The sequence below is a fragment of the Monodon monoceros genome, unplaced genomic scaffold (genome assembly GCF_005190385.1).
Source record: "Monodon monoceros isolate NGI ecotype Baffin Bay Population unplaced genomic scaffold, NGI_Narwhal_1 Super_Scaffold_10, whole genome shotgun sequence".
Taxonomy (NCBI): domain Eukaryota; kingdom Metazoa; phylum Chordata; class Mammalia; order Artiodactyla; family Monodontidae; genus Monodon; species Monodon monoceros.
The window spans coordinates 17,643,030-17,669,066 of NW_021703766.1; the positions used below are offsets into that span (position 1 = coordinate 17,643,030).

The 26,037-nt window shown below is 40.5% G+C and overlaps 1 protein-coding gene across 1 annotated transcript in view; it reads right to left on the reverse strand.

Moving 5' to 3' along the window:
- The window catches only part of TANGO6 (transport and golgi organization 6 homolog), a 179,267-nt gene that overhangs the window by 82,773 nt on the left and 70,457 nt on the right, over window positions 1–26,037 (reverse strand). The window contains exons 13-14 of the mRNA XM_029238109.1: window positions 24,113–24,628; window positions 21,711–21,768 (exon numbers count right to left, since the gene is read on the reverse strand). Of these exons, the coding sequence (XP_029093942.1) occupies window positions 21,711–21,768; window positions 24,113–24,628 (574 nt within the window). The remainder of the gene's footprint in view (window positions 1–21,710; window positions 21,769–24,112; window positions 24,629–26,037) is intronic.

A 26,037-nucleotide genomic window follows, 5' to 3' on the forward strand; every position in this document is an offset into this window, starting at 1 on the left:
GTGCTCCGCAACAAGAAAGCCACCAAAATAAGAAGTTCGCATACCACAATGAAGAGTAGCCCCCTCTCGCTGCAACCAAAGAAAGCCTGTGCGCAGCAAGGAAGACCCAATGCAGCCAAAAAAAAAGGCTTAAGTCTGAGTAAAGAGAGCAAAGATGGGACAAATTAATGATATGTATTTGATAGAGCTGTTGGATCATTTGTAAAAAATTAGCAATAATTACATAGAAAACTAAGCAAATATACAAGAAAGGACAACTGAACTAGGCTTAGCAATGAATAATATCCAGAGTCAGCAACAAGCACTGCCCAATGATTTAGCCAAAAACTGTGATGGGGAAATGGCAGAAGGAGAAGGGGTAGAGGCGTGCATGTGCAGGCATGTGTGCATGTGGATGCTAAATCTTCATCTAACATACAGGAAATGAGTAGAAAATGTGCAAAATTTTTAACATCGAGATCCATAAGAGCATTTTATTTATAAATAGGGAGGTAATTACTAGAAGAAACTATTTAAACAGGGGTAGAGGGGATGGTTATCTCTGACGACTGTAACCATGAGGGGGTAAGCAGGGCAGGAGACAAGCTTCTTGATTCTTTACAAACTATGTTCAGAGAAATTAACAGAAATAAGTTTGTTTTAAAAACTAGAAAGAAGGTAAAATGTATATTAACCTGGGAGGAAGCTCTAGTTTGAAAGAACAATGATGGTGAAGAGCTAAGGCACAAGGAAATTTTCCTTCTGATGACAAAAAGATAATCACCAACCTGTGATTGTCCTCTCTTGTTGCAGCTCAAGGACACAAAGATAAGGTAGAACCTGAAGAGAAGGAGACTACTACCCTCTAGCAGGGTATTTCAGTTCTTACATTAGAGACCGCTCATTATAATGGAAACTAACAATCATTTCAGCTCCAAGAATCCAGGAAGCTGCACAAACTGGAGAAGTTGGTTATTAAATCAAGGAAGTATGGGGAACTCAACTGAATAGCTGGGCTCTCCTTGTAATCGGAGTAAATGATAGCGTCTAGCATGCCAACGTGATGTTAAGTTTCTCTAAAGCTCCAAGGTTGTGTTAAGTGTGGACAAGCCCCAACAACTTTATAAAGATTCAAGATGAGCAAGTGTTACTCAGGCCTGAGGAAAAAAGAGGGTTAGACTAATAAGTTGAAGATTTTTTTGTAAGAATGGCAGTACAGTACCCAGTGTCTGCCTCTTTAAATCAAGATCTAAATAATATACTTGAACACTAAAATAAGGCCAATGTATTTGCTTACATTGTTCTCTAATTCGCATTTTGGAGGGCAAAAAGTTAAAATTAGTAATAATCTATATTTACCGACAGTTCACTATACTTGCCAGAAGCCATTTGGATCATGAAATATTTATTATAATAAATAAAAACCTAATAGCAAGGACAGTAAAAATTCCTAACATTTAATGAGTGCTTTCAATATGCTGGGCATGGTCCTAAGCACTTTATATGCATTCATCCCTTTAATGCTTCCAACAATCCTTTGAATTAGATGCTACTTTCATTCCTAATTTTACTGAGGGAGAAGCTGAGGAACAGAAGAGTGAAAAATATGGCCCAAGATCACAGAGCTGCCATGTGACAGAGCAGGACTGCAAACCTTCATCTGCTACCCACCACCCACCCGGCTGCAGTGCCTAGGAGAAAATAACTGCTGGAATAGCACTAGCTTTGCAAATCCTAACCCCAAAGATAGCAAATCTTATATTTTTAAGTATTCATCAGCCATAAAGTTTACTTTCTGTTAGACTCCAAGGTTAGAGGAAGGACAGGCACTCTGCACAATGCATCCCATATGAACAAGGCAGAATCCTCTTGGGTCTAGTTGGGCTTCACAGGGACTGCCTTGTTCTTAATTGGTGTATTTATTTATATTTATCTTTATGTGGAAAAGGGAGGTAGTAATGTTAATGAAATTCACAGATGACTTTAACTTGAGATGCTGCTAACATTAGTGATGACAGAGGAGACATACAAAAGGAAATAAAAAACTTAGATTTTAGTGAGTTTCAGTTTTCCATCAGTGATTCCTAGACACCTCCACTCCACATATTTATGGCTATTGCGAGTCCCCTAAATCTCTTATTCTATTACCCTCCCCCAATAAATAAAATAAAACCCGAAACAGCACCAAAAAGCTTAGAGTCCACTCTAAGAGGCAGATAGGACTGCCTCTATCAAATACTTCTGCATGATTCAGAACAGAGGTGAGAAAAGTGAGCCTCAAAAACATGATGATCAAGGGTTCTGTAGTATATACAGAAATATGAACAAAGCTGCGCTAATTGACTGAAGGCATAAGTGAGGAAGGAAGGAAAACAGCAATTACCACTGCTTTGAGAGTAATCACTGCCCTATGCATTTAGAGAAACTTGCATTTCAGCTGGTCATGGGTGAGAAATAAAGAACCAGGATGTTATTCATTTAGTTCTCTTTACATAGCTTTCAAAGAATGAAACATTTTGTATATTAACATTCTCTTTATGCTATTAAAAGAAACACTTACTGATAATATGAAAAGAGGGGCTTCTGATTTCCCAGAACACAGTATGTAGTTCTCTTTTAGCTGAATCTAGGTAAGAAAATAAAGCAGTCTTAAAGACCCCTAGCTAGGTGGTCCCAGTAGAGGGAGTACCACCTGAACTCCAGGTTCATTTTTTTGTAAGTTTTCTACTGGCCTTTCACCTCAAACCTATGCAAAGAGAAGCTGCAGAATCAGCAAAGCTGACTGATGCGTCAGGTTCTCACTAGTTTTGAGAGAGCCTAAGCCTCCAAGGGGAGTGGTCACCTGGCCTGAAGCTCTAACAAGACAGGGCTGATCTTTCACATGATCCAGTGTCAATGCTCGGAGACCTGCTCTGTGCTTTGGGTACTAAGCAGTGATATAGGCAAGTTCAAAACTCCTGAATTCTCCCATTTTTCCTTAAACATAGCGGATGTCCTAATGAGATGATTAGGCAAGTCTTTGTGACAGGTGCTGTGGGCTAGGACTGGCTTAGAAAAAGTGATTGTTGTGAAATTAGTAACCATGACGTGCAGGACTTAAACTGTAGTTTCATATGGAAACCAAGCAGAGCTACTATAAATTGCCCTGATAAAATGCACATATACACATAAACACCCTGCCTACAATTTTGGCCAGTAACCATATCTAGTATGGCCCCCTTCAGGGATCTACACAGCCCTCAGGTCAAAATCCCTCTGTGAAGCAAGGCACCTATAAATAGAGGGGAAAGGAGAAGACTTGAAAAACTGTTTCCACAATCAAAAGAACGTGGCTTTTTCCCCCTGACGATATATAAATAATACATGGTCACTGTAAAAGAGTCAAATACTAGAGAAAAACATAAAGAAGAAAAGAAAAATCACTCATGGATGTATGGGAGGATTGAGGAGTGGAGGCTATGGGGAACCAGTTTCTTTTTAGGGTAATGAAATGTTCCAAAATGGATTGTGGTGACAGACGTGCAACTCTGAATATACTCAAAGATATTATATTATATACTTAAAAGGGACAAGTTATATGGTATGTGAATTATATCTCAATAAAGCTGCTTTTAAAAAACCACCTGAAACCTAAAATCAACATAAGCATTTTAGTGCCCTCTCATCCATACACCACTCTTTGAAATAAATACACACACACACACACACACACATATACACAAACACTGTTTTTATAGTGGACAACTTTGTTTTATTTAACAGTCTTCTTTTTTATGGGAGGATGAGGGGGGCTTATTCCTCCAGATGTCTTGGCTTTCACAGTAGATCATTTGAGGTGGTCTGACAATAACACTGAAAATTTTAATAGCAATATTATTACTTAGGATGGAGAAATATTAAGGATTCTTGTCAATTTTACTTCTGTTAAAAAGAGGGGAGGGAATTCCCTGGCAGTCCAGTGGTTAGGACTCTGCGTTTTCACTGCCGGGGCCTGGGTTCAATCTCTGGTCAGGGAACTAAGATCATGCAAGCCGGGCAGCCAAAAAAAAATTCAAAATTAAAAAAAAAAGAAAAATAAAATCTCTTGCTAAAAGAAGAGGGGGGAAGGAGTCAACTAAAAAAATTACAAATCACTTATATAAAAGTATATAACAGGGCTTCCCTGGTGGCGCAGTGGTTGGGAGTCCGCCTGCCGATGCAGGGGACACGGGTTTGTGCCCCGGTCCGGGAAGATCCCACATGCTGCAGAGCGGCTGGGCCCGTGAGCCATGGCCACTGAGCCTGCGCATCTGGAGCCTGTGCTCCGCAACGGGAGAGGCCAAAACAGTGAGAGGCCCGCATACCACAAAAAAAATATAACACCACTGTAAAGCAATTATACTCCAATAAAGATGTTAAAAAAAAAAAGAGTATATAGAAGTAATCTGCAGCTATGGCATAAATCATAAAGCTTGGAAAACAACTTTAGAATTAAGGCAATATAAATCATTCTTTCACTCATTCACACATTAATAGGGTATCTACTCTGTGCCAGGTACTAAGTGTTATAAACGTAATAGGACAGCACCTGTCTAGAGAGAGAGACAAATTAGACAATGATTACAAGACAGTGTGGTTAGTACAGCATGTTTGGGTGTAACAAGAACACAGAGAGAGAAATTTAAAAAGGGTGTAGGAAGGGGTGGGGCTTCCTAGAAAGGGGACAAGGGAGCTATGCTGCAAAAAGCTCAGGGTTCTGCAACTGCGAGCTGCCCCTGGGACCGAGAGTCATTTGCATAATTATTCATGTGTGGAAAAATTTCATAGACTTTTAAAGACAGAATTAGTATAGGCACCTAACTCCCATTTATACTCTTAGGGTAGATTCCCCAAAGAAAAAGAACTGGCTGCAAGTGTATAAACATTTTCAAAGCTGCATTCCAAAAATGTTCCTATTAATTCTCCTACCAAGAGTGTTCAAGTGTGTGCATTTCAATACAATTGGCTAGCACTGGATAGTCCCATCAAAAAAAAAAAAAATCTGTGTTTTTTGAAATGGTACAAAAAAAACTGTATTTCATTATTATTTTAATCTACATTTCTTTGCCTATTAGAAAAATTTCTCAAATTTTTATTACTTATATTCCTCTACCATGAATTGCCTATTTATTTTTTTATCCATTTATCTACTGGATTTTTTTTTATTAATCACTATGAACTCTTTATATAGAGAGGCTTAACTGCTTGTCCTTTTAAAAAAAAGTTTATTGAGATGTAATTCATATACCATAAAATTCACCCTTTTAATGTATATGATTCAGTAGTTTTTAGTATATTCACATAGCTGTGCATCCATCATCACTGTCTAATTCTGGAAGATTTTCATCACTCCAAAAAGAAACCTCCTACCCAAGCAGTTACTTTCTTTTTCTGCCCAGACTCCCTGTTCTAGGCAACCACAAATCTATTTTCTGTCTCTACAGATTTATGTTTGCCCTTCTTGTTGCAAATCTTTTTTCTTTAATTATACTTTACATTTTAATTAAGGTTAAATTATTTTCAACGTGAATGAGTTTTAAACTTTTAAGAGATGAAATCTATTAATCCTTCCTTTTTGACTTCTCCATCCAGAGACTAAATATTGTCTCTCTGTGCTGCATTCTGTATAACGTCTTCCTTTCTGCCTTCTGGTTCATTAATTCTCTCTTAGCTGTGTCTGCTGTAAAACTCATCCACTGAAATTTTAATTTTAGTTATTCTACTTTTTATTTTTAGACATTCTATTTGGTTTATTTTTTAAATCTGCTACATCAACTTTGATTGTTTCCTATCCCTGAAGATATTTTCAAGCTTGTCTTGTTTTTCTATGGAAGCCTGGTTACTTAATAATTTGTGTGTGATAAGTCCAACATCTAAAGTCTTCTGGGACCTTGTTTCCTTGTGCTTGGTTATTTTGTGAATATATTTTAATTACTGTACATAATTAAATATACAATAATTATTAATTAATTATTATGAGAGGAGGAATGGAGAGTTATTGCTTAATGGTTAAGAGTTTCTGTGTGGGGTGATGAAAAAGTTTTGGAAATAGATAGCAATTATACAACATTGTGGATATGTTTAATGCCACTAAACTGCACATTTACAGATGGTTAGTATATTGGGCTTCCCTGGTGGCGCAGTGGTTGAGAATCTGCCTGCCAATGCAGGGGACACGGGTTCGAGCCCTGGTCTGGGAAGATCCCTCATGCCGCGGAGCAACTAGGCCCGTGAGCCACAACTACTGAGCCTGCACTCCGCAACAAGAGGCCGCGACAGTGAGAGGCCGGCGCACCGCGATGAAGCCCTCGCACAGAAACGAAGACCCAACACAGCCCTAAATAAATAAATAAAATAAATAAAAAAGGTTAGTATAGCAAATATTTTGTTAAATATTACCACAATAAAGTTTTTAAACATTAAAAATTAAAAAATAAAAGTAAAAATTAAAAAATTATTTTGAGGATTCTTTGGGGTCTAGGGTGAAGGTCCCTTCTTCCACAGAGATATGCTTTTGTTCTTGTAAGACATCCACAAACACTACCAGTATATAAACATCTTAAACTCTAATTCCCAGCTTGAACTTTCCTGAATCCCAATAATGCAAATCTGCAGGGAAGGTGGACCATGCTGTGATTACACTGTCTCTAGCGACAAGACAATGCCCCTCTCAGTCCCTGGGGATGAGGTGAAGGGGTACCATTTTTACTTCTGATTCATCAGAAGGTGTATTCCTTTGGGGTCTAAGCTTAATGTTGGAGGTCTTCTGTTTGACTCCCCACTTCAAGTTGGGACTAGACAGGCTTTCATTTCTGTAGGTTTGACCTTCAAGAGCATGAAACTAAAACTGAATTTCAGCAAATACTCTGAGGGCAAATGCAGGTTCTTAAGCTCCCTCTACCTTTTAGGGTCTGGCTTTCTCTTAAGATGTTGGCTTGGTAATTCACTGCTTTCTTGTAAGCTCATTTATGCTTTTAAAGTGTTTTAAATATGTTACCCTGTATAAAAACTGTTTTCAGCTGAGGTATCTCATCATTATTGGAAATGGAAGACAGAAATGTATTTTCTTCTAAATTTTTGTCTAGTTTGAATGTAAGATTAAATGCACCTGACGAATATGGCACATATTGAGGTTTCTTTGTTGTTAGTAATATTTAGCATGTTAAGATTTTCCATTTATCAAACATGTCATCTTAAACAAGCATCTTCATTCTTGAGCCTTTCCTTTACACTGCTGTCTCGCTGAGCTCAACTTGAGGTTATTTTCACATTTTCACGTACAATTTTTGACCCACTGACCTAACTGATCCTCTCAGCAACCTAGTAAGTGTTACATGTAACAGCTTCTAATACAAACTGATAAAAGAGCAAACACATGGTGCCACTAGAGAATCATATAGTTAAGAGTAGAGCAGGATGGCTCTATGAGCTCTCATTTTCCTTATATGTCTTTGTTATGAATAGCATCTGGATAGACACATCTGGACAAAATTTTGCTGTTAATTTAACCATTTGGTTGCTCAATTGCAAGACAAGAAGTAATGGATATATTCAATTTTATCTAATTAGTATTCCCTGACTTAGTAATTTTGCAAACTGAATCACTTTACAAACTAAATATAGAAAAGTTATTATTATGGTCTGGTTTCTAAGCAACCATTTCATTAAGAAAAGCTCCACTTGGGAAAAACATCTGTTCGTCAGTAAGGTTTCTGCTGTTATCATATAATTTCATGAAGAAATAGCCACGGTCACCCTGTGCCTTAGTAATCCCTAGTTGTGAAAAGGTCAACAGGGGTACTGTAACAGAGGGAGCCATCTGTTTCAATCTGTGCTGGTCCCTGAAACTTGTTATCATGAAACGATTCAGTTTTCCTAAACAGCTACAAAATTTTAAATCCATTATCTTCTGATAATAAAAGCAATCAATGTTCATGCTAGAAAACATGAAAATATAAGAAAAAAGGCACAAAGAAGAAAAAAATCATTTGCGTTTCTGATGCCTTCATGTTAGATCTCAACTGAAAAATGGATTCCGCTGCTTTAAAAAATTATTTGAAAACCACTGACCTAAAATAACTCCATATGGTTTTACCTTTGTCATCTGCAATGAGAATATTTTTCGTAATGGTTAGGGGCTGTGTGTTGAACAACTGAGTTCAGAGATTTGTAGAGACAGCCAAACATACTCATTGCATTTCATGAAAACAGGCTTAAAGAGAGACAGCAATCTGACAGGGGTGAGAAGGTGACGAAAGGTATGTGTCACATGACACATCACCTGTGATATGGGTTATAAAACTTCCTTGATAGGTCAGGTAGATGGCCTAAGACAGTGATTTTTCAAATCCTTTGTTGTTGTTGTTGTTGTTGTTGTTGTTGTTTTGCGGTACACAGGCCTCTCACTGTTGTGGCCTCTCCCGTTGCGGACCACAGGCTCCGGACGCGCAGGCTCAGCGGCCATGGCTCACAGGCCTAGCCGCTCCGTGGCATGTGGGATCCTCCCGGACTGGGGCATGAACCCGTGTCCCCTGCATCAGCAGGCAGACTCTCAACCACTGCGCCACCAGGGAAGCCCCTTTGTTGTTGTTTTTAAAGCAGCAGAGCCTTGTTTTACCATGGTATTTTTAGACAAGGCTCAATGAAAGAGAGAAAAAAAAGAGCCTATCCAGTCTACCCCTTCGTCACTGATCTTCAGGGTCCTTCCTGTCTGCAGTCTCCTCCCCCTGGCACAGCATTGCTTCTTTGCTGTTCCCTCAGTCTGGATTACTGTTCCCTCCCTCCTTTACTAGGTTAATTAATAATCATCTATTAGATCTCAGCTCACGGGTCACCTCCTCCTGCCCCTTTCTATCAGGTAAAACGTCCCTAACACAGGCTCTCATATCACTGTACCTTTCTTCACAGCACCTGTCAAAGCCACATTTCACATTGTTTGTGTGACTTTTTGATTGGCATTTGTCCCCCTCCTCCTCCCTGCCTTGGACTATATATTCCAGAGTAAGTGGTCAATGAATATTTGTTGAGTGAATGAACATTTAAAACCATTAAGAAAAAAACCAATGGCCAAAAATATTTTACAAATCTTTCTGTCACTGTCTAAAGTCAGGTTACCAATAATGGAAAACAGAAGTTGGACATAAAGTGTAGAAGTGCTTCTGAAACAGCCTTCTCCTAAGGAAGGAGACTTTAGCAATCATGCCCTAGCAGGTGGACGGGAAAGATGACCTAATTAGGTCTTACTATAGTAGTGCAGAGTCTGTGATCTATTCCCTGATGCTCAGTTCATTCCCAACCTTCCAGCCTCCTCGGGGACAGCAGAGATGCCACAAGGTCAGGAAACAAAACCAAGTATAAACGTCTAATGTAAAAATCTAAAAATGAGTTGCCCAAACTGTACACCATTTAAGTGTACTTTTCCACCACTGCCCAAGATCTCAACATGACCACAGAGGGGGAAACTGATGCTTCAATCAGTTAAAAATGTTAAACCTATGATTCAGCAACAAAAGGAACTATGTCAGGATGAATAAAAAATATAATTGGGCTTATTAAGTGCGTGAACAGCTTTAAGAATCATCTTAATCACATCTGGTGAGATTAGGAATTTTAATTTGTTTTTGAAATGAAGGGTAAGGTAAGCACTTTAGTTCGGGAGGGAAAAGCAAGAGCAGGGTGACCCTCCAGCTGTTGACTCTAAGTAGTTCCAGTAAAATGGACTGATTCCTTAGAGAGTAAAGGAATACTGTGCTTAAAGATAAGTCTAAAGAGGAACTTGCTATTTTAGTTGAGAGGTCTCTCGCTATTTTATCCTTCTTAACTTGTCTTCAAATTCCAACTTTACTAAAGAAAGGGTGGCTCCAGTGCAAAATTTAAATAGCTGTTCTGCAGGGAAGGTACTTACACCTTCTTAACAGCTTGTAAAGTAGACATGTAAGCAACTAACGTTTTATCCCAAGGTGTCTCATAACTGCCTTATAGGTAACGAATCCTGCCCTTGTGACAGCTAGCTTGCATGAATAGGAGGTAAAAAATTTGAAATGAGCCCTGGAAACCAAGAAATTAAGTATTTAATCGCTTAGCAGAAAATGTCAAGATCCACTGGTTCCGTGGCTTAATTTTACTGTCTGTAAGAGCAGAGGCCATGGTGATTTGAGAAAGGTGGGAAAATGGACTGGAGAGAGGAGGTAGGTGCAGAGAGGTATAAGGCCTTGGCTCTGGAGTTGATGCCAGATTCCATCACTCACTGGTTGGCCTTTTACTGGTAACAACCTTTGAGCTTTGGTGTCTTTGTCTGAAAAATGGGGAGATAAAGATATTGACTCTTATAGGGTTGTGATGAGGAGTAAATGAATTAATGTAAGTTACATCTCATATGTGGCTGGTGCTCAATAAATCATGAATGAAAATACGAATAAAGGGAATAAAAGTAATAACCATCAACAGGCATGCTGCTTTCAAATCCAGGCAGCCCATCACCAAGACATTACTGGTAGACGGGCAGCAAGCCTTTAAAGCCCTCCTACAGCCCACACAGAAAGCTCAGATGCCTTGTCTTGGCATTTCGACAGCTTCTGCATTCCAGCCCAATCCCACTTCTCCCCTTCCTGCCCACTTTGCTCCACTAACAATTTGAACTGCTTACCTTACCTGTCTTTATACTTGCCCTGCTCTTGAACATCTTCCTACATTCACTTTTCTTTCAGCCTCAGTCCCCTCACTCCATCTCCACATTCTAAATCCTGCCCGTCCCTATTCACAGTCCTAAGAGCTCCATGAAAAACTACTGTTCTGGTTTTCCTATGTTTATTTTTTATTTCTAAAATATTTGCAAATGAAGTAACTGACAAAGGATTAATCTCCAAAATATACAAGCAGCTCATGCAGCTCAGTATCAAAAAAACAAACAACCCAATCCAAAAATGGGCAGAAGACCTAAAGCGACATTTCTCCAAAGAAGGTATACAGATTGCCAACACACACATGAAAGGATGCTCAACATCACTAATCATTAGAGAAATGCAAATCAAAACTACAACAAGATATCACCTCACACTGGTCAGAATGGCCATCAACAAAAAATCTACAAACAATAAATGCTGGAGAGAGTGTGGAGAAAAGGGAACCCTCTTGCACTGTTGGTAGGAATGTAAGTTGATACAGCCACTGTGGAGAACAGTATGGCGGTTCCTTAAAAAACTAAAAATAGGGGCTTCCCTTGTGGCGCAGTGGTTGAGAATCTGCCTGCTAATGCAGGGGACACGGGTTCGTGCCCTGGTCTGGGAGGATCCCACATGCCGTGGAGCAACTAGGCCCGTGAGCCACAACTACTGAGCCTGCGCATCTGGAGCCTGTGCTCCACAAGAGAGGCCGCGATAGTGAGAGGCCCGTGCACCACGATGAAGAGTGGCCCCCGTTTGCCACAACTAGAGAAAGCTCTCGCACAGAAACGAAGACCCAACACAGCAAAAATAAATAAATTAATAAACTCCTACCCCCAACATCTTCTAAAAAATAATAATTAAAAAAAAAATTTAAAAAAAAACAAAAACTAAAAATAGAACTAGCGTATGACCCAGTTATCCCACTACTGGGCATATACCCCGAGAAAACCATTATTCAAAAAGATTCATGGGCTTCCCTGGTGGTGCAGTGGTTGAGAGTCTGCCTGCCGATGCTAGGGGACACGGGTTCGTGCCCCAGTCCGGGAAGATCCCACATGCCGCGGAGCGGCTGGGCCCGTGAGCCATGGCCGCTAAGCCTGTGCGTCTGGAGCCTGTGCTCCACAACGGGAGAGACCACAACAGTGAGAGGCCCGCGTACAGCAAAAAAAAAAAAAAAAGAGTCATGTACCACAATGTTCATTGCAGCTCTATTTACAATAGCCAGGACATGGAAGCAACCTAAGTGTCCATCGACAGATGAATGGATAAAGATGTGGCACATATATACAATGGAATATTACTCAGTCATAAAAAGAAACGAAATTGAGTTATCTGTAGTGAAGTGGATGGACCTAGAGACTGTCATACAGAGTGAAGTCAGAAAGAGAAAAACAAATACCATATGCTAACACGTATATATGGAATCTAAGAAAAAAATGGTTATGAAGAACCTGGGGCAGGACAGGAATAAAGATGCAGACATAGAGAATGAACTTGAGGACACGGGGAGGGGGAGGGGTAAGCTGGGACGAAGTGAGAGAGTGGTATGGACATATATACACTACCAAATGTAAAACAGCTAGCTAGTGGGAAGGAGCCGCATAGCACAGGGAGATCAGCTCGGTGCCTTGTGACCACCTAGAAGGGTGGGATAGGGAGGGTGGGAGGGAGACGCAAGAGGGAAGAGATATGGGGATATATGTATAGCTGATTCACTTTGTTATACAGCAGAAACTAACACACCATTGTAAAGCAATTATACTCCAATAAAGATGTTAAAAAAAAATTAATCAGGAGAGGGATGACGTGCCTCCTGTTGAAAACAGCACTTTGGATCTGATGTAGACAATACAACATTTCTACCAAAAATTTCAGAGATCCAGATTTTGGGGCCTTCATGTTGATCTTTGCTACTGCCTCCTCTGGACTCCCTCAATACTTTCATGCAGTTTTATTGTAGTGCTTTTCATTATCTTATAATTATCTATGTGACCATATCTACAATGTATTAGTGTCTTAAGAGAGGAATATGTGATTTACTTTTGTATCTCCCAAACCTAGCACAGAGCCTGGCATAGCTGGTGGCACTAGAGGTGTATTTGTTAAATGAAGCAATGAATGGATGCAAGAGAATTAATAAACTATTAACACTGAAAAAAAAAGTATGTAAGTCAGTGATCTTTAGTATATTACAAGATTGTGCAATGATCACCACTATCTAATTCCAAAACATTTCATCATCTCCCCAAAGAAACCTCATATCCATTATCAGTCACTCCCCATTCCCCTCTCCTCCCATTCTCTGGGAACCACAAACCTGCCTTCTATCTCTATGGATTTGCCTATTCTGGACATTTCATACAAAATGCGGCCTTTTGTGTATGGCTCCTTTCATTTACCATATTTTGAACGTTCATCCACTTTGTACCATGAATCAGTACTTCATTCTTTTGTTTTAAATAATTTTTTTCTTTTGGCTGTGTTGGGTCTTCATTGCTGCATGTGGGCTTTCTCTAGTTGTGGCGAGTGGGGGCTACTCTTCGTTGCAGTGTGTGGGCTCCTCATTGCAGTGGCTTCTCTTGTTGCAGAGCATGGGCTCTAGGCATGCAGGCTTCAGTAGTTGTGGCACATGGGCTCAGTAGTTTTGGCTCGTGGGCTGTAGAGCGCAGGCTCAGTAGTTGTGGCTCACGGGCTTAGCTGCTCCGTGTTATGTGGGATCTTCCCGGACCAGGGCTCGAACCCATGTCCCCTGCATTGGCAGGTGGATTCTTAACCACTGCACCACCAGGAGTCCACTTCATTCTTTTTTATCACTAAATAATATTCCACTGCATAGGTATGCCATATTTAATTTATCCATTCATCAGGTGGTAGATACTTAGGTTGCTTCTACTGTGAATGAAAAATATTGCCTGCCCTATCAGTAAACAAAGGATGTTGCAGCCATCAAGCCATCACATTACAGTCTCCCTGATGATGAGCCCTGAGGAACACAGGATAGAAACAGGAAGCCCACCATCTAGCAGTTAACTGCTGCAGCCACCCCAGCTGCAGCCACCCCGATGGTGCACTCTGAGGAGACTCAGGATGAGAAAGCACAGGATGCTGGCCCCAGATAGTTGAGGTGCATGTCAAGGGAATGATTCCAGTGAGCCCAGATTCTTGCATCTTCGTATACACAGAAAAGCACTAAATTCCATAACTTGACATATCTGGTTTTCTTTAATTAACAGTAATCTTTTGATGTTCCAACTACCTGGTCTTTGTTGCAAAAACTCCTATTTATCCTGGCTCTTCCCTTACCTCTTCAGAGCAATCTCTCAGAGTTATCTGAGATGCTGTGTCCCGGGCTTGAAGTCCTCAGAAAGCCCATCAAATAAAACATAATTCTTAACTTTTAGGCTGTGCATTATTTTCTGTCGATACTACTTTTTGGCCACATGTAAGCTTTTGTGTGGATATATGTTTTCATTTCTCTTGGGTATATATCTAGGAGTGGAAGTGGTGGATCGTACAGTAACTGTGTTTAACCTTCTGAGAACTGCCAGACTGTTTTGCAGAGGAGCTGCACCATTTTATGTTTCTACCAGCAGTGTATAAGGGTTCCATTTCTACACAGCCTCATAATTTGTATTATTTTAAATTAAGTAATTTTAGGGCTTCCCTGGTGGTGCAGTGATTAAGAATCTGCCTGCCGGGCTTCCCTGGTGGCGCAGTGGTTGAGAGTCCGCCTGCCGATGCAGGGGACACGGGTTCGTGCCCCGGTCCGGGAAGATCCCACATGCCATGGAGCGGCTAGGCCCATGAGCCATGGCCGCTGAGCCTGCGCGTCCGGAGCCTGTGCTCCGCAACAGGAGAGGCCACAACAGTGAGAGAGAGGCCCGTGTACAGCAAAAAAACAAACAAACAAAAAAACCACAATGAGATATCACTTCACACTTACTAATATGGCTATAATAAAAGGATCTTCTACAATAACAAGTATTGGTCAGGATATAGAGAAATTGAAACTCTCATACATTGCTCATGGGAAAGTAAAATGGTGCAGCCACTTTGGAAAACAGTTTGACAGTTCCTCAAAGGGTTAAACATAGAATTACTATATGACCCAGTAATTCCATTCCCTCATGCATACCCAGGAGCAATGAAAACATATGTCCACACAAAAACTTGTACACGAATATTCATTACAGTGTTCCTCATAAGAGCTTAAAAGTAAAAACGACTCAAATGTCCATCAACTGATGAATGGATAAACAAAATGTGGTTAATCAATAGTACAATGGAATAAATTCAGCCATGAAAAGGAATGAGGTCCTGATACATGCTACAACATGGATGAACCTCACAAATGTTATGCTAAGTGAAAAGGACTAGACAAAAAAGTCCACACATTCCATATTATGAAAAGTCCAGAATAGGCAAATCCATAGAGACAAAAAGTAGATTAGTGGTTCCCAGGGGCAAGGGGGGAGTGAGGAATGGGAAATGACTGATAATGGATATAGGGTTTCTTTTTGAGATGATGAAAAGTTCTAAAATTAGATAGTGGTGATGGTTGCACAAATCTCTAAATATACCAGAAACCACTGAATTACACATTCTAAATGGGTGAATTTCAGGTGTGTAAATTAAATCTCAAATAAGAAGTTTAAAAAATGGGGATAATGTCTATTTCCCAGAACTACTTCAAGAATTTACTGAGCTAGCATATATGACAGACATTCGTTAAATGCCCATTTGTTAGTTAGGTGGTACAACGTCTGGACACAAAAGAAATCTTCCCATTTCAAGGACATAAATGGAGATGATAAACTTCACAGGACTACATTCCAAATTTCAACGCGCGATCCAATTAGATGGTCCTTCAAGGGATAGAATTATTTTCAGTTAATGGTTGCCCAACTTAGTTTATTTGAAGTAGAAATCTGAGAATGGATAGGGAGTTCAGTCTCTGACAAATTAAGACTTGTAACCCTGCTCAGTTTGAAACTCTGTAAAAACAATTTCACCTTGTATCTACTTTCCTCCCTTCCAGGCCTTTTGCCTTCCCTCCCCTTGGCTCTCTTGCCAGAAATGAAAACTCTTCTGTGAAAGGAAAAGGGTAGAAGAGTTAGTGCAATTTGTTCAAGCATGTCAAGATGTCTAGATTCTCTTCACTACACACACTAGCATACTTTTCCCTCCCATGCTTGGCTCAGAGCCTAGGGTTTCTTTCCTTTTTTCCACGAGCCTAGTAGTTTCGTCCAAAGATTCTTTTGACACCGATGGGGATCACTTGGATCCCTGAAATGCATCTATCACTGGTGTTGCTTTCAAAATGTTCTTTAAATAATTAAAAGTGACTGCGAGGACACACAAGCAGATGCACACTAAGATAAATAGCTTAGCTATAATATCTTATTTGAAGATCATGTATTTATTTATCACATTCATTACTGAACATCTATTTTAAGACTGAAATGTGGAAAATGCCCCAAACATCAAATATACATTATGGGACTCTTTTTTTTTTAACATCTTTATTGGAGTATAATTGCTTTACAATGGTGTGTTAGTTTCTTCTGCTTTATAACAAAATGAATCAGTTTTACATATACATATGTTCCCATATCTCTTCTCTCTTGCGTCTCCCTCCTTCCCACCCTCCCTATCCCACCCCTCTAGGTGGTCACAAAGCACCGAGCTGATCTCCCTGTGCTATGCGGCTGCTTCCCACTAGCTATGTATTTTTACGTTTGGTAGTGTCTATATGTCCATGCCACTCTCTCACTTTGTCACAGCTTACCCTTCCCCCTCCCCATATCCTCAAGTCATATGAGACTTTTTTTTTAAAATTTATTTATTTATTTATTTATTTTTGGCTGAGTTGGGTCTTCGTTGCTGCACATGGGCTTTCTCTAGTTGAGTTGAGCAGGGGCTACTCTTCATTGTGGTGTGCGGGTTTCTCATTGTGGTTGCTTCTCTTGTTGTGGAGCATGGGCTCTAGAGCGCAGGGGCTTCAGTAGTTGTGGCACGCGGGTTCAGTAGTTGTGGCACACAGGCTCAGTAGTTGTGGCTCGTGGGCTCTAGAAAGCAGGCTCAGCAGTTGTGGCGCATGGGCTTAGCTGCTCCACAGCATATGGGATCTTCCCGGACCAGGGATCAAACCCGTGTCCCCTGCACTGGCAGGTGGATTCCTAACCACTGCGCCATCAGGGAAGTCCCCATTATGGGACTCTTAAGGACATATTTTAAGTCCTATTTTGGAGAAGAGAAAGACTGCCACTTTTTATCTTATACATTTTCTTGCCATTTAAATGTTTTTAAAACAATAAGAATGTATTAACTTATATAATGATGATGATGATAAAACAATGAGAAAAAGAGTACATAAGAAGTCTAAAAAGGAGAGACACTTAAAGGACACAGTCTAAGATTAACTGTTCTATTTATAAACTCTGGATTGTAACTGGAACTCAGCAACTTGTATAAAATTCTCTGCCCGAAGAAGCTGCCTTGAGTGTCTGGGAGCAGCTGCTATGAGAACTAAGTCAACCATCACTTTCTCAGTAGGACTAAAAAGAGATGCAGTATTTCATAAAATTAAATTTTAACTCATAGGGAATTTAGTTCTCAGATTGTTGTGATGTACAGATAATATGTATATCAGACATTCCTGTATCAGGCATCAATAAATATCTGTTGAATGAATGAGCTTATTTAATTCCCCTCTGCTCTGTGCCTTGACTGCAAACAAAGATGGTGAGAAATTACAAAAGAGATCCAAAATAACAAATAAAGCAAGCAAAGGATACCTTGTAACTTTTACATGGAAACATTCAGTCAGCCTAGAAGAGTAAGACTTTATACACACACTTACTCATACTCCCCAAAACTAATGCCACTCAAACCACAGCCAAGCCCCCTTGTACTACAGGACATTTACACATGGGCTGGTCTTGTCTGACTGGGCATCTAGAATGGCTTGGCTCTGGAGTTTTAGGCCTGGGCAAATGAAATTGGCAATGCAGGTGGGAAAATTCAGCTCTTTCCTTTCTTAATGGGAAATTCACCTAAGGCCTTGGCCTTTAAGTGCATGTTACAAACACCAAAAACATCAATTAATTCAAATTTGTGTGCCATGGGGCCCAGAGAACAGAAATTAGACCTCTACCTCCCACAGCCTTCATCCCTAAATTAGCTACTAACTGATTAGCACACCAATTAAAAGTAGTAAAAACAAACACAAAACCAACAGCTGTGATTTTTATAGCAGACCCTATAGGCTAATGAGCTCAGTGGGTTAACCAGCTAAGAGGCTTATTCCAAACAGCACTGTTGCTGTATGAGAATGACACACCACTGCTTCCTGAAAATCTTGTGCAAAAAAAAATCAGTGAGAAACATCTCCTTGACAGTATTACAGTTTCCTGGAAAAAGTACAGGATGATTTGTTTTCTGACTTATTAATTATCAGCATTTTAGGTTCTTGCCTCATTGATTTATTTGATTTCCATAAGTGCCATTCATTGTCATGTGGCTTCCTGAGTCCCATCAAGCCCTCAGGCTTATCTCAGTTCTTGGTCTCTGCGTCCTCTCAGCTGCCTGTAATTACTTTCTCTCTCAACATGCTCCACTCTTCTGCTCTGCCTAGCTGTTCTTTTATCTTTGTGACTGGTTATTTTGTCTCCATTTTTTTTTTTTTTTGCACAGTACCCGGGCCTCTCACTGTTGTGGCCTCTCCCGTTGCGGAGCACGGGCTCTGGACACGCAGGCTCAGTGGCCATGGCCTCACGGGCCCAGCCGCTCAGCGGCATGTGGGATCTTCCCGGACCGGGGCATGAACCCATGTTCCCTGCATCGGCAGGCGGACTCTCAACCACTGCGCCAGCAGGGAAGCCCTATTTTGTCTCTTTTGAAGAATGTCTTCTTGTTTTTTAACTAAGTCATGAAACTCATTGTGAAAGTGTTTTGTACTATATAGTAGGTGCACAATAAATGTTTGTTGAGTAAAGAATGAATTCCAAGGCTCAGGCCTTCATTGCTGTACACTTTCCCCTCTGAACTCTCTCTTAAGTTTCAACTTCCAGGTCTGCATAGAGGATACCCAAACTACACCAAGAAATAAGTAGCCAGTAAGGAGCTGCACGTGCCTTTGTGCTCACAGAGAACCTTGCCTGAAGGACTGCATTACTGGCTTCAATTCTCCACCCCTCCCTGCATCCATGTCTTTTGCTCCGTGACTTGGCAGTTTGTCCCACTAAAGGGACAGAGTATATTTCTCCATCCCTTGACTTTTGGGTTGGGCCACATGACTTGCTTTAGCCATCAGAATGAGGCAGAAGCGATAGGTTGTCAGTTCCAAGCTTAGCCCCGAAGAGGCCTCTCGAGTTTATTCTTGCTCTCATACACTTCTGCCATCACCACACAAATGCGCCCTGGGAGGCCCTGGACCCGGGATCATCTGGAACAGCTGTAGCAGAGCTACTGCAGCCCACCGACCTGCAGGGAGTGGCAGGGCTGCCCAGCCCAGCCCAGGTCAGCTGAACCCCATTTGTCTACAGATTCTTGAATGATAATAAATGAGTGATAATACATGATAATAAATAAATAATACTGGGTGCTGCAGTAATCTATCATGTAGCAGGAACTACCAGACAGAATCGACCTACTCAAGCTTTAGCTCTGAGAAGTTACACATATCACCACATTATTACCTAGCAATCTAACAACAGGAATAGTAGTGATATGATGATGATAACATTAAAATCGTAAGAGCTAACATATCGAATGTTTAATATGCACTAAGCACTTTCAAGATATTAACTCATTTAATGTTAGCCCCCTTTATAAACTTTTAATGATAGAATAGTTTTAGATTTATGGATTTACTGAGAAGATACACAGAGGGTTCCCATATACTGCATACCCAGTTGCCCCTATTATTAAGTTTTACATTAGCATAGTACATTATCACAATTAATGAACTAATACTGACATTTCATTATCAACTAAAGTCAATAATTTACTCAGATTCTCTTAGTTTTTCTCTAGTGTCCTTTTTCTGTTCCAGGATCCTATCTATCATATTATATTTAATCTCCTTAATCTCTGACAGTTTTATCCCTCTCCTCCTCATTAAATTTTTTTTAAACATCTTTATTGGAGTATAATTACTTTACATTGTTGTGTTAGTTTCTGCTTTATAACAAAGTGAATCAGCCATACATATACATATATCCCCATATCCCCTCCCTCTTGTGTCTCCTTCCCACCCACCCTATCCCACCCTTCTAGGTGGTCACAAAGCACCGAGCTGATCTCCCTATGCTATGCAGCAGCTTCCCACCAGCTATCTGTTTTACATTTGGTAGTGTATATATGTCAATGCCACTCTCTCACTTTGTCCCAGCTTATCCTCATTAAATTTTATTTTATTATTTTTTTGGTGATAGCTTTATTGAGATACAATTCACATACCATAAAATTCACCAATTTAAAATATACAATTCAGTAGTTCCTAGCATACTAACAGAGCTGTACAAACATCACCACAATCAATTTTAGAATGTTTTCATCACCCCACAAGGAAACCCTGTACCCTTTAGCTATCACCTCCCAAACCTTTCCCCTTTCTCCCTAGCCCTAGACAACTGCTAATCTACTTTCTGTCTCCATAAATTTACCTATTCTGGACATTTCATATAAAGGAACCATACAATATGTGTTTTTTTGTGACTGGCTTCTTTCACCTATAATGTTTTCAAGGTTAATCCATGCTGTAACATGTCTCAGTACTTCATTATTATTTTTGGCTGAATAATATTCCATTGTAAATATATACCACATTTTGTCTATCCATTCATCAAATGGTGGACATTTGGATTGTTTCCACCTTTTGGCTATTATGAACATTCATGTACACGTTTTTGTGTGGACATATGTTTTCATTTCTCATGGGTGAATACTTAGAATTGCTGGGTCAAGTGACAACTCTACATTTATCTTTTCAAGGAACTGCCAGATTGTTTTCTAAAGCAGCTGTACCATTTTACATTCCTATTTAGCTCCCTTTTTACAGGTAAGAAATTGAAGCCCAGAGGGATTAAGTAATTTGCCAAAGTTCATACAGCTGAGAAGCAGGGGAAAGGGTGGTGCATCCTGGTGATCCATCTCCAGCCCCCAGCCCCTGAGGACTATACCACACTGATGGAGCCAAGAGAAACTGTGAGCTAATTCTGCCTTCTCACCGTGTCTGCTTCTTACCCCTTTTCATGAGGCCTCTCTCTAGATTTGAAATCCACAAATTAATGGAGATGAGAACAACAAAGAATCACAAAAGAGAAATAAAATTATTGCAAAAAAATGTTTTGATGATGAAATATTAGATATCCTGAGATTCTTTTAGCTTAAAGACAGAGCAGGGCTTCCCTGGTGGCACAGTGGTTAGGAGTCCGCCTGCCAATGCAGGGCACACGGGTTCAAGCCCTGGTCTGGGAAGATCCCACATGTCACGGAGCAGCTGGGCCCGTGTGCCACAACTACTGAGCCCTCACGCCTAGAGCCCGTGCTCCCAACGGGAGAGGCTACCACAATGAGAGGCCCGTGAACTGCAATGAAGGGTGGCCCCTGCTCACTTCAACTAGAGAGGGCCCATGCGCAGCAATGAAGACCCAACACAGCCAAAAATAAATAAATACAAAGACAGGACAAAAGTGCACAGTGACAGTAGTCAGGTTCCTAAAAGGGCAACATAATGAGAGCTCATGTGTGAGCCATTCTTTACCTCCTTGAATTAGAGGAAATGGGATTTAATCTATAGAATGATAAGTAAGCATAAATAAAGGCTTCCTTATCATTATGAGATACTGAAACTCTCTAGGACCCTTTTAGGAACTCTCCAGGAATATTATTATCATGACTGAAATCAAGTCCTAGCTAGGAGACAGGAAGAGGGACAAAATGTCCAACAGTCTGTGGCTCTAGGAATTTAGAGATTTTGTGCAAACATACATGATATAATCTTTGGTCCACAAACTCAAAGTCCTTTAACCAGGACTAACTTACCCTGAATGGCAGACAGATATATAAAGGTGTCTTCATGCTCCAAGTTCTCCAAGAATATCTGTAACCACAGAACACAGTAGTGATATGATTCACAAACAGCAAGCAAGATTTAAGAGACCCTTAGAGCAGCCTCAAAAAAAAAAAAATGCTTTTCTTCCTCTTTGTTGTAGCGAGATATCGGTCTGACTTCAGAATCTTGTGGGGAAAACAGTATATACGTTTGAAGTCCCATTGTTATAATAGCTAAAAGAGGGTAGCGATTATAGGGGAGAACTTCTTGCAGTTGTTGAGTATACACCAAGAATAGGCATGGAAGCCAAAATCTGGAAGAACAATCCTCAATATTTTTTCCACTATAGCCCACTGTAGATAGCCCATACTTAGATATGACCTGACAGACTACAGGCCCTGACACACAGAGGCCAGGTTCGGGGTTATGTCCAATTAATGGCACACCTGCTATAATTTGATCCTTTTCTCTTGCACTCAGAAAGTGTATGGAAATGCAAGTGCAAGACAGAGATATTATTGGGATAACCTTGAATCTGTTCTATTTTTAAATATCTTTTGCAAATTTCAGCACTTCAACTGACATCAGTAACAAATTACTCTCAACACATCTCATAATTTAGGAACCCACCAGGGCACGTCAACCGCAGTGGGTACTGCTTATCTAGAAGATATGACAGTTGACATGTTAGGCTTAGGCCCTAACAGAAGGGCCAGAGGAAGACAGTGGCCATATGCCCATGTCCTTCCTGCTTGGTATCTAGAAGAGGGGGGGTGTCTTTCCGTATATAGTGATGTGTCCTTTACAGGAACAGCAATTCTTGATATCAACTTGATACTGCTGGTCTCCACATCTGTGGCATGTTAGGGAGAGCTCAAGATTAGTTAAGTTGGGAAGATGGCCAGGTTGGAAGGGGTGGAAATCATGTATGGCGTAAGAGAAGCTTAATCCAGGGTAGTAGCCATGGGAATGAAGTGGAACAGATAGATTTGAAAGACTTCTTGAAAAAAGAATTGACAGGACTTGATGACCAATTATATATAGCAGATGAAAGTTAAGTTAGCGAAAGAAAACTCCAAAGATGTTCATAGCATTAACCATCTAAATAGGTGTGTGAAGGCATATTTTTAATGATTACTCAAAGGAGATATATAATTTGAGGTTTTCAGCAACATTTCAATGACAGCAAATCCTTGGCACATTTCTGTGCCTCAGTTTTCTCATCTATAAAATGAGGATAATGTTAATATTTTGGTCGTTGCCAGGATTAGAGATAATGTCTGAAAGGCATAGGGCCTGGCTCAATAAACAGAAGTTATCATTACACTACTGGTTCTAAAACTTTAGTGACTAAAAATAAATGTTTTCAATCAGAATTATAATTCTTAGTCTAATGGCTAGAGTATATGGAAAAAATAATAGTAATAATATAATAATGATACTACTAAACCTTTATTGGGTGCTCATTATGTGCTTGCCACTATAATTCATGCTTTACATGGATTATTTTATTTACGTATTTATTTGTGTAGGCTGTGCAGTGCGGCTTGCGGGATCTTAGTTCCCTGATCAGAGACTGAACCTGGGGCCCCGGCAGTGAAAGCGCCAAGTCCTAACCATTGGATGCCAGGGAATTCCCAAATTATTTTATTTTAAATCTTTCAACATAAAGTGCGTCCAGTTACAATTATCCTCACTTTACAGATGTAAAAATTGAGGCTCAGAAAGTTTAAGTGACTTTGTCCAAGAAAATGATCTGCGATTTGATCAGTCGTCTCTAGACCCTTGGCTCTTAATCTCTAACCCATACTGAAGTCAGGACAATTTCCACAAAAGGGAAAAGATCCCCAACTAAGCATATACAGTCTCCCATATAAATCCACGATATAAAGAACAGCCTTTTCACTGTGATGGAGGGAAAGTGGGGAGGGGACCCAGTTCTGTCCAAAGCCCCTCTGAAAGGGGCCCAGAAAAAACAGGTGGCTTATCTTGGCTGGTCACAGTGTTGAAAGTGGCCTTATCTATCAGAAAAGGAATTTGCTCTGAGAATTTGCTCAGGGTCTTCTTTCTTTGGCTCAAATGTTACTAGTTTGTGAAGCCATGTCAAGATCTACTTCCTCCAGATTTTCAACTCTCTCCTTCTCCTGACTGTCCACAGGGTTTCTTGCCTGTAAAAGTTCTGACACTCTGCTCGTGTTCAACTGAGTCTCATGTGTATCTAAGTCTTTCCTGTGTCTGAGTCTTGCCTCCATAGAACAATTACAATTTCCCCAAGGGTGGCCTAGGACAGTGCTTGATACAAGTCAAGGCTCCTGGAAAGTGGTCTCACTGTGTGTGTGTGTGTGTGTGTGTGTGTGTGTGTGCATATGCGTGTGTGTGGTGTTCTACTCACCTTGAGAAGCTTCTCCTGCATCTCAAGGGCTTTTGGTTCTCTCTGTTCTATCCAGCGAGAAAGAGTTCTCAGGGCAGCAGCCCGTGTTGGAATTTGAGGATCATAAGCTGATAAAAGAGCCTCCTGGAGCTGTTCTGTGGTTATGCTTCCTGATTTCTGGTTTGTAGTGATGCTGGGCTCACGGACTTCCTGAGGAATGAGTGGAGCATTAGGTGTCAGGCTTGTTTGGTTGGATGTGCAATGGCTTCGCTGTTGTTCAAGGTGGTGATAAGACACATTGCTGTATCTTTCATGACTGGTTTGTTGCTGCTCTTCCCTTTTCCCTCCTGGATCCTTTTTGTTCAGGGTACTCTGGGCAGCCACACTGACAGCCTCAGTGGAAAAGGCTCCGTGGGTAGAGATGGTGATGCGGAGATCAACGGCGAGTTCTTGGATGACAGGGTCAGGGTATGTGCTGGAGACCTTCTCCAACAGAGGCAGCAATTGCTTCAGAATGGCAAATTCACTCGACTTCAACTATAAAATGAAATGAAAAATGCCAAATCCAAATTAACATAGCAGATGTTAATATGACCTCAGCACAAGGCAACAGATCCTGAGAAAAAGGGGTAGGAATGAAACCTTGTTCCTGGTGCAATCAGCATGTAGCCTGAGTCTGGTACTCTCATACTATGGTCGAATAATTACAGCTAACATTTATTGAATACTGTGCAGGTACTTTTCTAAGTTAAAAAACATGTATCAGTAATGCAAATTATTACTCTTTTTTTCCCTCCCCACTCCCCCGCATATAATTAGTCTTAATTTTTACAATCTGATGGGCAAAACATGGCTGCTTATTATTTTAATTTGCATTAACCAGTCGTATGGTGAAATTCTTTTATATTTTGATTTTTATTGTATTACTGTATTTTTTAATTTCATGTCCCTTTTGCCATAAAAAGATGAGTTCATATTAGCAAAGTACTTAGTTCCTGATACACAGTAAGTGCTATGTGTATGTTTTAAAAATAAATACAATAGACAAAATATACACATACATATTCATGGCCCTATGATCTAGTTACTATTATTATTTATATTTTAAATGGGGGGAGGGACTTCCATGGTGGCGCAGTGGTTAAGAGTCTGCCTGCCAATGCAGGGGACATGGGTTCGATTCCTGGTCCAGGAAGATCCCACATGCCGTGGAGCAACTAAGCCCATGTTCCACAACTACTGAGCCTGCGCTCTAGAGCCCACGAGCCACAAGTGCTGAGCCCACACGCCACAACTACTGAAACCCACGTGCCTACAGCCCGTGCTCCGCAACAAGAGAAGCTACTTCCATGAGAAGACCGTGCACTGCAACAAAGAGTAGACCCTGCTCTCTGCAACTAGAGAAAGCCCGCATGCAGCAACAAAGACCCAATGCAGGAGAGAGAGAGAGAGAGATGGGTAAACAGGGGAGAAACTGAGGCATAGAACAGTTAGGTAACATGTCTAAGGTCACACAACTAGAAGATGGTAAGATGTGAACTCAACAAGTCTGGCTCCTGCAGGGGGGGATGCATTCAATCCCTGGTCCAGGAACAAAGATCCACATGCAACACAGTACAGCCAAAAAATAAATTTAAAAAGCATAAATATATATATATTTGGGAATTCCCTGGCAGTCCATAGGACTCTGAACTTTCACTCCCTGCCCGGGGAACTAAGATCTTGCAAGCCACATGGTGCAGCCAAAAAAAAAAAAAAAAAAAAAAAAAAAAGCAAACAAGTCTGGCTCTAGAGTCCACACTCTTAACTAAACCTTACACAGTCTCACTTGAATGAATAAAGCTCTTCTTATAAAGTGGCTGGTTAGCATACAAGGGCATCATAGGTCTGGAAAGGACTGGGATGATAACTGACAGAAGGGAATTTCTCCTAGAAAATGGGAGTGA